Below are 12,851 nucleotides of genomic sequence, written 5' to 3' on the forward strand. Positions count from 1 at the left end.
TCTCTTTCCTTCTTGGTCCTCCAGGTACAACCCTGAGGCCATGGCGGGATGCTAAGCTGGACCGTGCCACCCCTTCCATGTTACCCTCCAGACCCGGAAGCCCTGACCAGATGCTAAGGGGGCACCCAGGGCTCCCAAAGCCCCCGACCTCAGAGCAGCCAGCTTTCCCACCATGCCCCGGGGAGAAGGGGCAGGTGGCTCCTGCCGAGGCACCCATCATCCTCAGCTCACCCCGGACCTCCAAGACGGACTCATACGAGCTGGTGTGGCGGCCACGGCACGAGGGTGGCGGCCGGGCGCCAATCCTCTACTACGTGGTGAAGCACCGCAAGGTATGGTGCCTGGCATTATGCAGACCTCTCGGACCGGGCAGGGCCTTCTGCCTGCTGGCCATCTCCCTTGAGTTCCTGCGGCCTGGACCAGCAGTCCCCACTGCTGATCTTGACCTTCTGTCTTCCGTCACTGCGCTTTCCTACCACCCCCCAGGAAGGCACTTGTGAGCTGAGGCATGTGGGACCCTAAGAGGCCCAGGAAAAGTCATGCATGCTCCTTCAGGTTCTCTGTGCGCTGGTTTCCCAGAAGTTACCACCACCAGCTTCTCCTCCTGGGCGAGAGTTAACAGTCTCCCTGTTCACCATCACCTGCCCTCCCCCTTCCCTCTGTCATTTGTCGTTGATGTTGTTTTTGTTTTTTTTAACCAAAGGAAGCTCCACTGGGCACATCCCTGCAGGAACTCCACATGGCAAGCTTGCTCTAGGGCCAGGAAAACAAATATTTGTGAGCGTTTTCTCTGCGGGTTCTAAAATAGCCCCTCAGTTTCAGGATTCCTCATGGCTCGGCTTCAACAAGTTGGCGTCGGAGCTCAAGCCATGATGTTGCTCAGACCTCAGCTGTTTCTCCTTGACAGACAGAGGCCTATCCAGCTGGGTGTTTTGGGAGCTAGCAGGGAGGGGACTCCTGGCTCTGGCAGGGTGTGGGGACAGCTGACTAGGCCACCTTCTTTGACACAGTGTCCTGTGAGATGGGACGGGGCTATGGGCTCACCTGATGTTACCCCACAGGGGAGAAGGACATGAGATTTCCTTTAAGAAATGTCCTGGATGAGCATTTCAGTTCATCCCAGATGTGTGCTGCTTTTTCTAAGACCATTAGACAGTAGAAAATTATTGTTCTTAAATGGATTTTTTAAATGTTATTTGATATAGGCACCATAACTTATATACTAAAAGTATTTATCAACTGTTCTTCCCCACCAAAACCAAAAAATGAACCTGGCCCTGTGTGGTGTGGTGTGTTGGCTATGCAGTAGGGTTTTCCCGTGTTCTGGATCCCGCCAGCCCCTCACCTTCTGTTCTTTCCCTCTATGACCTCAGCTCAGGACACGTCCAAAGACACACTGACTCTGGCTTGGTGGAAAGATACTGAGGCAAATCTGCCTCCTAGGTGGGGGTTGGGTGCCCATTCTCTCACTGACACTCGCCTGTGGGCCTCTTCACAGCCAGCCAGCAAAGGGCATGAACGTATTTTTTTACAAAAAGCTGCATTGTTCTGCCCAGGTTATGGGGCAGGGCTGGTCCTAATCTTTGTTTCCCCTGTAACTAGACACCTCCATCTCAGAGCTGTACAAAGAGATCAGGGCAGGCCAAATGCTCACGATCCTCAGGAGACAAGAACCAGCAATGAGAACAAGAATCCTATTTTTCAGGCCCATAGGTGGCCATGAAACGGCTTCACCAAGAGGCAGGCTGGCAAAGGCCACGCGTGGTGATCCGGAAATGCCAGGCCGAGGCCGCATTCACCCCATGTGTGTGTGACAGTGACTAATGATCGTGCTGTTTCTTAGTTTCGTTTCGAGACCAGTAGCAGTGTGAGGCCAGCACTGGGAGGGCCGAGGGAGAAAGGGGTACAGGACTGTGAGAGGTCTGCACCCCCGCTGGGTCTGGCTTCAGTTAGACTCCGGCCTGTGGGGCACTGGGGCCTGCTCCGTAGACACAGCCAAGAGAGACATTATGTCTTGCAAGCCGTGCGTTTCTCAAGGGACTTGCAGGTCTTACGGATCGTCACACAAGAAAGGATTTTGAAATGAAAAACTAGTGTTTGGGTTGTGTTTACAGCCCATTCTTTTGCAGGAAACTGGGAATCACTCAGCTCATTTTCACTTTTCATGAAATCAGTTTTACTTCCTGCCGCATCTGTGGAGCCCAGGCTACTGTGTCTGGGTTTCCAGTACCACTGAGGGTTCTCAGTTTGTAAAAACTTCTCCCCTTGGAACAAATCTTGGAAGTCTGACATAAATGAAGCCAGACCATCCCTGTCCCTTGAATAGTAGGTTTTGTTCTACTTCGGAATATTCTGCTTAGGGATAAGGGCTTTTCCTACCAGCTGTTTAATTTTTGAGCAAACCACAGCTTCAGGTCCCAGCAGACTGTGTGAGTTCTGCACTGTTGACAGTTTAGCCTTTTGTCCTGGAAGGTGGGGTAGGGAGATGAAGCAGCCTCTCGGCATCGCTTGTCAGGGAGAAAGCCTGGAATTTTTCCTTAAAAGGGCTAGAAATTTGGGGCCATTAAAGATTAATTCATAATAGTTACAATTCATCTGCAGTCTTTAAGCACAACATAAGGTGTGAGGGCAGGAGCAGAAAGAGGAGGATCCAAGTGGCTGCAGCCCACCAAGCAGAGGATGTGGGGTGAGTCTGGAGAAGGGGTCAGGCCTCGCTGGGAACCTATTGTGTGCCAGGTTCAGTGCCTGACACTTTATGTACGTCATCTCGTTTAATCTTCAGAGGAAGCCGAGAGCTTTTATTTGACTCCTTTTAGAAATAAAAACCTTAAGGATCAGAGAGGTTAGGAAACTGGCTCAGGGTTACACAGTTGAATTTAGAGACACAATCAGAATTTAAACCCAAGATTTTCTGTCTCCCAGACTTACTTTCTAGGATGAGTTACATATGGTTATGAACGTTTCCTCTGTAGTCAAGTCATGATTTTTGCGCTCACTAGCAATGTAGTTCTAGGCAAATTACTCCTCTCTCCAAGCCTTAGCATTTGTGAAGCAGGAACAAAACTAGCACCTGTCTCTTGGGCTTTTGTCACGAAAGCTCTTCATAGGGGCTGTGAAGTCCTTGCTTCCATGCTGAGCACACAGTAAGCACTCAGCAACCCAGAGTCCTTCTGCTGGTGCTGCTGCTTTTATCCTCCTAATCATCCCCCCAGAATATAAACTGAAGGGACTGTGTTTATTTTGTTTAAGTAGAATGGGGAGAAAAAAAGTTAAATGTGTAGGTTTTCAGAAATATAGAGAGGAGGTCTTTGGAGAAATTTTCAGCAGCAGGCGGCCTTTCGACCCTCTGCACAGAATTTTCTTTGACGGGATGGTTAGATGAAGGATCGCGGAGCCTATTTCACTGTCCCAGTGAGGAGGGAAGTCCCAGGGCTGGCAGGACCCGTCTGCTCTTGGCAGCACTACCCTCCCCAAACCAGGCCCGCTGGCCTTCTTTTCCTCCTGCTCTGTTGGACTCCATTCTGCTTTTTCGGCAAACCTCAGCCACCAGCCGCTCTGGGCTGAGATGCCGGTTCTGATACCAGCTACCTTCTCCAGCAGGTCACAAACTCCTCCGACAACTGGACTCTCTCCAGCATAGCGGCCAGCCAGCACCGCCTGACCCTCACCAGACTCGACCCTGGTAGCTTGTACGAAGTGGAGATGGCAGCTTACAATTGTGCAGGCGAAGGCCAGACAGCCATGGTCACCTTCCGAACTGGTAAGGAGCAAACATTGCCCCCAGCTTGGGGTTTTGTGGGCCTGAGCAAATCTTGTGAGGCCCAGGATGGAAGTCCTGCTCACCTTGACCTTCAAGTTATTTACCTTGAACTTTACCTTCCTTTCAGCTGTTGCCTGCCTATGGTTTATGAGCCCAGGCTGAGGTCCTGTGTCTCATCAGAAGACCTGCCAGCTGGTCTCTCTGACCACTGTCCCCCCTCCCCAGCCAGAACACACATGTACACATACACACACACACACACACACACACATACACACACACACACAGGGGCCGAATGTAGTACCAGGATGATTAGGCACCCTGCCTCCCCCCGCCGCCCCCCGGCTGAAAGAACTCTCTGGAAAGGGAGACCCAGTATATCCTCCCCCACCTGCTGGTTTCAATCCATTTCCATCCAGGACGGCGGCCCAAACCTGAAATCATGGCCAGCAAGGAGCAACAGATCCAGAGAGATGACCCTGGAGCCAGCCCCCAGAGCAGCAGCCAGCCAGACCATGGCCGCCTCTCTCGTAAGCCCCCAGCAGCTCAGAGGGGTGGGAGGGAGCAGGAGTCAGAACTGGAACCAGGTCCACTGCCTTAGAAGGCTCATTGCTGCAGGTGGAATGGGGTCTTGTTCTGTGGGTCTGGGAAGCCTTACGATATTTTCCTGGCATCTCCCCAGCCAACCCCATTAAGAAAACATAGATTGGAGTTTTTCAAGTAAAACATGGTAGTCTGACATGCATGTGGGGGAAATGCTAACCTTGTGGCTCCAGGTAGCACAGAGGAGACAGCCACAGACTCTGGGCCCTCCGCAGTCTGACACTGCAGAAGCATGGTTCTAGGGTCCCTGGCTTAAGGGCTTCTTCTGGGAGAAGATGACCCAGGTGGTTCTGGAAGACCTGATATGACCACCAGAGGGAGAGGAATGGGGGAAGAAGAGGCCCCGGTCAGGAACAGGCCAAGTTCAGTTGCAATGCAACCAACTTACCGTATCCCTTCTGCTTCCTTCATCCCTCACGTCTTGGTTTCTCCAGCCCCAGAAGCTCCTGACAGGCCCACTATCTCCATGGCCTCTGAGACATCAGTGTATGTGACCTGGATTCCCCGTGGGAATGGTGGCTTCCCAATCCAGTCCTTCCGTGTGGAGTACAAGAAGCTAAAGAAAGTGGGGGACTGGATTCTGGCCACCAGTGCCATCCCTCCTTCCCGGCTCTCGGTGGAGATCACTGGCCTAGAGAAAGGTAGGGGTCTGGCCACCATCCCACCTGGTCTCCCAGCCGTCCCCGACCCCTCGGAGGACAGTTGGAACTTTGGAGGCTCTTCTTTCTGCTGGTCTGCCATCTGCCATCTTGCTTATGTGGATGCCCTTAGTAGTGTCCCCTCCATCCTACAAACCCTTCCTTATCCTCCTTCTCTCTGCAAGAGGTCCATAGGTAGCCCCTCTGTGGCTCCTTTCTGAAGAAGATGGGAGTTCTTGTGTCTTTTGGGCACTTGCATTTGGGGAAGGGCTACCCAAAAGATCCCTCTAGGCTCTGGGTGTGCTGGATGGGAGTGGGTCACAAGTGTTCTCTAGCTCCTGGGTTCAAGTGAGTCTCTCTTACCAGGCACCTCCTACAAGTTCCGGGTCAGGGCTCTGAACATGCTGGGGGAGAGTGAGCCCAGCGCCCCCTCGCGGCCATATGTGGTGTCAAGCTATAGTGGCCGTGTGTACGAAAGGCCTGTGGCAGGCCCTTACATCACCTTCACGGATGCTGTCAATGAGACCACTATCATGCTCAAGTGGATGGTAAGTAGCCTTGCACAGAGTGCAGCGGGGAGACAGGGTTGAGTTTCATGATGACAGGAGCTGGCTTTGCAGCAGGAGCAGGAAGGAATCTTCTGTCCTTCTTCTAAAATCCTTCCCCTTAGATGGCCACCCTCCAAGTCCCCCACAGCTGGGAATTTAGCCCGAGAGCCTCATCCTTATAGTACTCAGGCAGGTTCAGAGGGGGCTTACGTCTTTGGAGAAGTGGCTGTTTCTGGTGTCCAAGAGCTGGGGGACCTTTAGGCTAAATAACAGGTGATCTTACAGCCTTCCCCCAGAAAGCCTTGGAGATATCAGCAGAAGTATTTTCTAGGCTCCCTCAGTGAATTTTTAAACTCCAGGCTGGAGTAAAATTTCTATTCACATGAGGTCTCTGCTCCCTGGTCAGCTCGTTTTTTTCTCTATTCCCTGTAGTATATTCCAGCGAGTAACAACAACACCCCAATCCATGGCTTTTATATCTATTATCGACCCACAGACAGTGACAATGATAGTGACTACAAGAAGGATATGGTGGAAGGTAAGAAGCACTTTGGGTGAGACGGTTTTCTCTGGTGGCAGGGGGGCCTCTGTGCTGCTGCAAGTATAAAACCTGGGCTGGTGGGACACAGAGCATCTGTGCACATATCATGGACCCGTGCCACACCTGGGGTCATCGAGATCATCAGCCCACGTGCTTCCTTTCCTCTGGAGCTCCTCTGCCCCAGGGTGCCCTGCTGCCTTCACAGCACCAGCCCAGACACACACCCCTGTCCGACTCTGACTGTGACTGGTTCCAGGCAGACCAGATGCCCAGCACTACGTGTGACTTTCTGGCTGTCTTTTCCAGGGGACCGATACTGGCACTCCATTAGCCACCTGCAGCCCGAGACCTCCTACGACATCAAGATGCAGTGCTTCAACGAGGGTGGGGAGAGTGAGTTCAGCAACGTGATGATCTGTGAAACCAAAGGTGATTCTCTTTAGGCGCTCTGCTCCCCTCTTGCTATTTCTAGCCAGCTAGGACCAAGTCTCTGTTGCATGTGGCAGGCTGGGAGCTCTTCCTCGTGAAGACTCCTTATTTTCTAAGTACTCCTAAATGTTATCACTTTTAACCCTTCTGTTCATTTGCCTGGGCCTCAAGTATGAATAGGGTTGCCATTCTGATGGCTTCAAGGAACTGGGGAATTAACTCATCCAAGAGGAGCTCAATACCCACCTTTAAGGTCAGAACTTTCTATAAACACTATAGTTCTATAACATTTGGTACTTATGTTGTTGGTTTACTAAATTTAACTACAACGCCATTAGCTTAGAAAGAAACTGAGCAAGTTCACTTAGCCAGTTAGGGGTAGAGCTCACCTTGGGCCAAGTTCATCTAACTACAGGCCTGGATTCTTTCTCTGCACTGAAACATGTTAAACATCTCTACATAATAACTTGTTAATATTTGCACATTGGTCAAGTGGAGAGATACCACCATCTCAATTTTGCAAATACAGAAAGTGTGTAACGCAGGGATATTGCAAAGAACCGAATCAGAAGAGGATCACAAAGGAGTAGGAATGGAGACAAGAAAACAATCCATTTTCCCAACATTGGCAACATTGTCTCTCTAGCTTTGCACTGCTTTCCTTCCCCTATTCAACAAATGCCCAGTGCCTCCTGTGTGCACTCCCTGCTGGCTTCCAGCCTGTGCAGTGAAGGGAGAGGGCAGATACTGTGCGGCCAGAAGTCCTGCAGCCAGTGACACAGGGAGTGCCCCGGGCAAAGAGCAGAGGCTTCACACTGGGCCGGAAGGCTTGAACCCTCAGGCTGGACAGAGCGGGACTAGTCTGAGGGGCAGGGCCAGCCTGCATACTGCCTTGTGATGGGAGGGTATGGCATCTAGAAGGAGGACGAGAGAGGAAGTGCTTAGGGAAGGGCCAGGTGATCCGGGGCATCAGATCATCGAGGACTCTGTGGCTGTGAGGTCGAGAGAGCTAACGGGCATCCCTGCAGGTGTGGGCTGCTGTGGGGGAGAGTGCGGCGGCTGTCAAGTACAGGTGAAGAGAGGATTGAGTTAGAGTCTGTCCTGAGGTCGTGTGGGTAGGACCAGGGACCACTAGCGCTTTGGGGCCAGGGGAGACTAAGGGGTGTTCAAAGTGAACCATGAGGTGTCTAACACAGTGTGCGTGGATAACGTTGCCTTTTATTGAAATGGGGAAGCCAGAAGAGAAGCAGAGCCCGGCACAAAGAAGGGACAAGGGGAAGCCACTCGGAGACTTCCTGGGGCTGGTTCTTCTGAGCCTCTGAGAGAGAAGCAGATCCCCTGGTTGGGGAGGGCCCCGGGCACAGGGACTTGGCAGCCATCAGGACACAGGACAGAGTATGGAGAGTGTGGCCTGAGAGGGACAAGGAGAGCTTCCAGTTCTGAGGAGAAAACAGAAAAACACAAGCAACAGCCCTCAGAGAGGTAGTAGAGATCACCAGGTGTGCTGTCAGAGTCGAGAGGAGGATGCTGTGAGGGGGAGTTCACGAGTCAGACCCAGCCTGTTACCACATGAGCCAGAGGACAAGTTGTCATCTTGTCAGAGACTTGGTGTTTCCCAGTTACTGTCCGTCCTAGAGAGTGCCCCTGCCTCCATCTCCCTGCTCTGCGGCCAGGCTCAGACCAGGATTTTGCATCCCTTATCTGCCCGGGAATAGCAAATCCATGGGTAAATTCTGCCATTCCCAAGATTTTCTTCCCGAAGCTCACTGGCTCTTCTCTTGAGAAAAACCCTATACCTCTCCTGCCCAGAAGACCGAGTCTGACACTAGTGCTTGGCCCACAAATAGCTCAGGTTGTATATTGAAATAGAAGGCCGCATTCCCTTCAGCAATACCAAATCTCCCATCAGAGGCCAGTTTCATGCTGAGCTTGGACACCACACTCGTCTAATACAGAGTTTTGAGGCACGGCCTTGTGAGTTTGGCCCCATTTCCTACTCCCATGGAATCCGGTTTATTGCTGGTGCTGTTTTTTGTTGCAAGGGAAATGTCAAATGATGGTGAAGTGAGTTTTGTCCACAATTACAGCTCGAAAGTCTTCTGGTCAGCCCGGCCGGCTCCCCCCGCCAACTCTGGCCCCACCTCAGCTGCCACCCCCGGAAACTGCGGAGCGGCCCATGGGCACTGGGGCCATGGTGGCACGCTCCAGCGACCTGCCCTACCTGATTGTTGGGGTCGTCCTGGGCTCTATCGTCCTCATCATTGTCGCCTTCATCCCCTTCTGTTTGTGGAGGGCCTGGTCTAAGCAAAGTGAGTGAGTAACCATCCCCCCACCCCCCGCCCCAGCACCTCAGGGAAGGAGCCTTGGGAAGGGAGGAGGCTCCCTTCACATTCAGAAGAGTGTGAGCTCCTGGTGCCCCACAGGGCTCAGAGAGATAAAAATATGCCAAGCCTGGGCCCTTTCCTCCCAGTACATGACCTTGGCAGATAGAAAGTATGCAGTGGAAATGGCCTGTCCTCTCTGCGTCTCTGGAACTCAGTACTTATCTGGTTTCAACTCTTTTTCATGTCTGAAGCTGCTGCTCTGACCACAAGTTCATGTTGAACGTGAAACCCCCCCACCAACTGATTCTCTGGTTTGCGGATGCCTTGAGCTCCCCCTCTTAGCCTGTTACCACCTATTTCTGCTTCAAATGGCAACACATCTGGGCAACTTGTCTCATTTAAACATTGCTGCTTCTGCGGGCTCACAACTTCTTTCCCCCAGACCTGTGCCGCTATATCTCCTCCCCTTTCTCCCCACTGTAGAAGAGTCCAGATGTTAGAAGTGGGTGACTGCAGGAATATTCTGAGCGAGAACAGTCTCATCCTTGGGGCAGTGTCTGCTCCCTGCATACCTGTGTAGTCAGAAGTTTTCTGTGATTTCTATGGTATTGAAGCTGCCCTGGGCCTCCTTGGCCTAAGCATACCTCTGTCCTTCTGTCCTTCTGTCCTTGCAGAACATACCACAGACCTGGGTTTTCCTCGAAGTGCCTTTCTGTCCTCCTCCTGCCAGTACACCATGGTACCACTGGGAGGACTCCCAGGCCACCAGGCCAGTGGGCAGCCCTGTCTCAGTGGCCCCAGTAGACGGGCCTGTGCCAGTGGGATCCATGTGAACAGGGGCTGCCCTGCAGCTGCCACAGGCTACCCAGGTGTGAAACCTCAACAGCACTGCCCAGGGGTGCCTCAGCAGGTAACACCCCCCGGGGAATGTGAGCACATGGGTGTGGGCCAGCACGGGGGAGTTGGGCTGCCTCCTGGGACATTTTCCCTTCTCGCCTCTAATCCCGGGCTACTGGGTCTGGCCCTCTTTAGTCAGGAACAGCCCATTCTCTTGAACACCAAACAGGAAAGTTACATGGACTCCAATGTGACCTTTTTGTTACTCTCTCCTTTGAGCAGCAAGAGGACACCAGCAGCCTACTGAAGCCGACCATTCTTGGCACTGGATATGACCCCCCTAGTCGCCAAAGTCCCAGGTAACTGGCCTCTCCCATCCGCAGCTTCTGCTCCAGAACTTGCTTTCTCATTAGCTCCTCAGACCCAATCTCAGTCACTAAGGGGAGTCAGGGAGGGGGCCATGTCTGACAACCTGCTCCACCAGACTCGTCTCCTGAGGAGGTGTTGTGTTTGCAGTTACAATGCCCTTCCCGCTTTGGGGCACGGGTTGGCCTGTCGGAAGTCCTTCCCTCACTTGGCTGGCCATAGCAGCCACGTACAACTGGCTCTGTCCACAGGCCCCTAGACACATGACTGCATATCCTTTCATGCACTCAGCATTTACATGGCATAAAATGGAAACAGCCTAGAATTACCCATAGAAGTGGTGAATTCTCAATGTTCAAAGGGGAGCTGTCCCTGCCCTGTCTGACCAGCTCTGATGCCCTCAGACATGGAAGCAGCCAGGGCAGTGGGCATACAGGCACACTCTGCCTCCACCTCACTTCTCCATCTGGTCTTGTGCCTGCAGGGGTCCCCAGTCTAGCCCAGACGAGGGCTCTTTCTTATATACGCTGCCTGATGACTCAACTCACCAGCTGCTCCAGCCCCACCAAGACTGCCGCCGTCTCCAGGAGCAGCCTACTGCCACAGGCCAGTCAGGCGTGAGGAACGTACCCCAGGGTCCTGGGCTGGAAGCAGCCTGGGACCCTCTTTTTCACCGAGGTTGGTGCAAGGGGCAGGGTGGGAAATTGCACAGGCTGGGGATGACATGAGCTAGGTGTCCACAGCCCCGCATTGGCCTAGAGAACAGTCCTCAAAAGTGGTGGTAAGAACCATCCAACAGCTCTTCTAGGGGAGGGACAGGGAGTGAGCCTGTTGCAGTGAACCAGGTGAGGCCGGCTCTCCAGGGCAAGCTATGTCCTCAAAGACTAAGAGGACAAATCCCCATTTCAGAGAAAGAAGCCCTTTTGGTCTTGGCATTTTAAAACCATTCACAAATTCCAGCCACTTCTCATCACACCAAGAGGCATTGTCTGATCATCTCAAATACCTTGCTTTGTTGGGTCTTGTCTCTTAATTAAGGGATGGGATGATACCAGTCATTAAACAGCCGCGTCTCACATCATCATCCTAACACTGCTCCCACAGAACCTTAGCTCCCGGGGCCTCAGTGCACGCTGCCCACCCCATAGTCCTCTTTTGTGCCCGGCTCTTGGAACTCAGCGGACGCTTAGTTGGGGCACAGGCTGTTTCAGACAATTGGCTAATGCTTCTTAGATTCCATGGCATGAATTGTCCATTCGCATGCAGATCCTAGACTCTGTCTCTGGGAGATAAAATTCTAAGACAGGGACCTCCTTGAGCCAGACCAGAGCATCATCAAAACTGAACTCCATCTGGGCTGGGATGGTTATGCCCAGAGAAATCGTACCAGAGGGGTAGACTAGCAGCTTATATCTGGGAAGAGCAGTGCTTTCTTCCACATTTCATGGGCTCAGCTGACTTCATTTGCCCCAGGGTATAGGCTTAGTGCTTAAGAGTCTCTGGGATTCCATCACTGAAATGTGTAGGTGAGACATGGGTAAACAAGTGCCCCCCAGAGGTCTCTGAGACCTTAGATCAGAAATGCCCTTGCCATAGTTAATGTGTTTCTGCCTCTCTTTTAGGGCCAGTGTAACCAACTCCCATCACAGAGACTGACCCAGTACCACTGAGCAACGGTTCCTGGTCAGTCTGGGTTTTCATGTTTCCCATTTTTCTCTCCCTTCAGGGCCCCCGTGCTGCTTGGGCCTTGTACCAGTTGAAGAGGTGGACAGTCCTAACTCCTGCCACGTGGGTGGAGGAGACTGGTGTTCCCAGCACCCCGCCGGGGCCTACATCGGGCAGGAACTTGGGATGCGGCTGTCCCCCAGCCCACCGGTGCATGTAGCTTTTGAAACACCACCTCCTACAATATAGGCAGAAACCAATATCCCAGAAAGACTATTGTTTTTAAAAAGAGAAAAAATTGGTATTTATTTTTCTATAATAGCCATATTTATATATTTATGCACTTGTAAATAAATGTATATGTGTTTTTATAATTCTGGAGAGACACAGAGAATCCTACCCATTGAGGTATGAGGGGGAAATCAAAGATGCCCTGATAACAGGATTCCACCTGGCAAGAGTAACACAGACTAAGGAGGCAGCCCTTCACCGGACACCTCTGCCACTGCCCAGGAGGCCGCAAGAGGCCCCCAAAGAAGCTGCTGAGAGGAAGAGTCTTAGGCACACTGTCTGCAACAACGATGAGGGCAAAGCAAGGGCCCCAGTGTCACAGGCTGGAGCCGCTCGTGAAGACGGCTGGACCGGGTACTGCAGGCGACCTTTTCAGAAGATGCTGATGAGCACAGACTAAGATGTGTATTGTTCTATAAGCATTAACAAGCCTTCCAGAATCAATAATCTGCGGCAACCTATCTCTGTAAAAACAAACACTGTAACTAACTTCTAAATAAATGTTTAGTCTTCCCTGTAACCTTCAACTTAGTCACGGATGAGTCAGCATCCTCTTTAGATGTTAGGATTCAGTTCAAGTATTTGAAGAAAATCTCCACTTGTGACATCTCAGCTCTGGCAAGAGTTTGAGAGCTGGGAAAGGTAGCAGATGTCTAATTCTTTGTCTTTTTAAGTATTGTGTTAGTAACTGTTTAGTCCGAGAGGGAGACAGTGTGAAGCAGTTAAAGCAGATTTGCAGGTCTCTAACTGAATGGACTCGAGGCAAAGCTTTGGTCACACAGATAGGTGTGGATGATGGAGTATCTTCTCCAGAATGCCATTTAGTTAAGTGCTAGGCTGCACGTGTGG

The 12,851-nt window shown here is 51.9% G+C and overlaps 1 protein-coding gene across 1 annotated transcript in view; it reads left to right on the forward strand.

Annotated features, from left to right (window-relative positions):
* Positions 1-12,522, forward strand: part of BOC (BOC cell adhesion associated, oncogene regulated) — a 69,569-nt gene extending 57,047 nt beyond the window's left edge. The window contains exons 8-19 of the mRNA XM_044251389.1: positions 25-332; positions 3,598-3,760; positions 4,180-4,290; positions 4,798-5,004; positions 5,368-5,549; positions 5,982-6,087; positions 6,397-6,519; positions 8,607-8,828; positions 9,518-9,753; positions 9,963-10,039; positions 10,531-10,724; positions 11,773-12,522. Coding sequence (XP_044107324.1) covers positions 25-332; positions 3,598-3,760; positions 4,180-4,290; positions 4,798-5,004; positions 5,368-5,549; positions 5,982-6,087; positions 6,397-6,519; positions 8,607-8,828; positions 9,518-9,753; positions 9,963-10,039; positions 10,531-10,724; positions 11,773-11,960 — 2,117 coding nt within the window. The 3' untranslated portion in view covers positions 11,961-12,522. The remainder of the gene's footprint in view (positions 1-24; positions 333-3,597; positions 3,761-4,179; positions 4,291-4,797; positions 5,005-5,367; positions 5,550-5,981; positions 6,088-6,396; positions 6,520-8,606; positions 8,829-9,517; positions 9,754-9,962; positions 10,040-10,530; positions 10,725-11,772) is intronic.
* Positions 12,523-12,851: the final 329 nt, after the last annotated feature.

The sequence above is a fragment of the Neovison vison genome, chromosome 6 (assembly GCF_020171115.1).
Source record: "Neovison vison isolate M4711 chromosome 6, ASM_NN_V1, whole genome shotgun sequence".
Classification (NCBI taxonomy): domain Eukaryota; kingdom Metazoa; phylum Chordata; class Mammalia; order Carnivora; family Mustelidae; genus Neogale; species Neogale vison.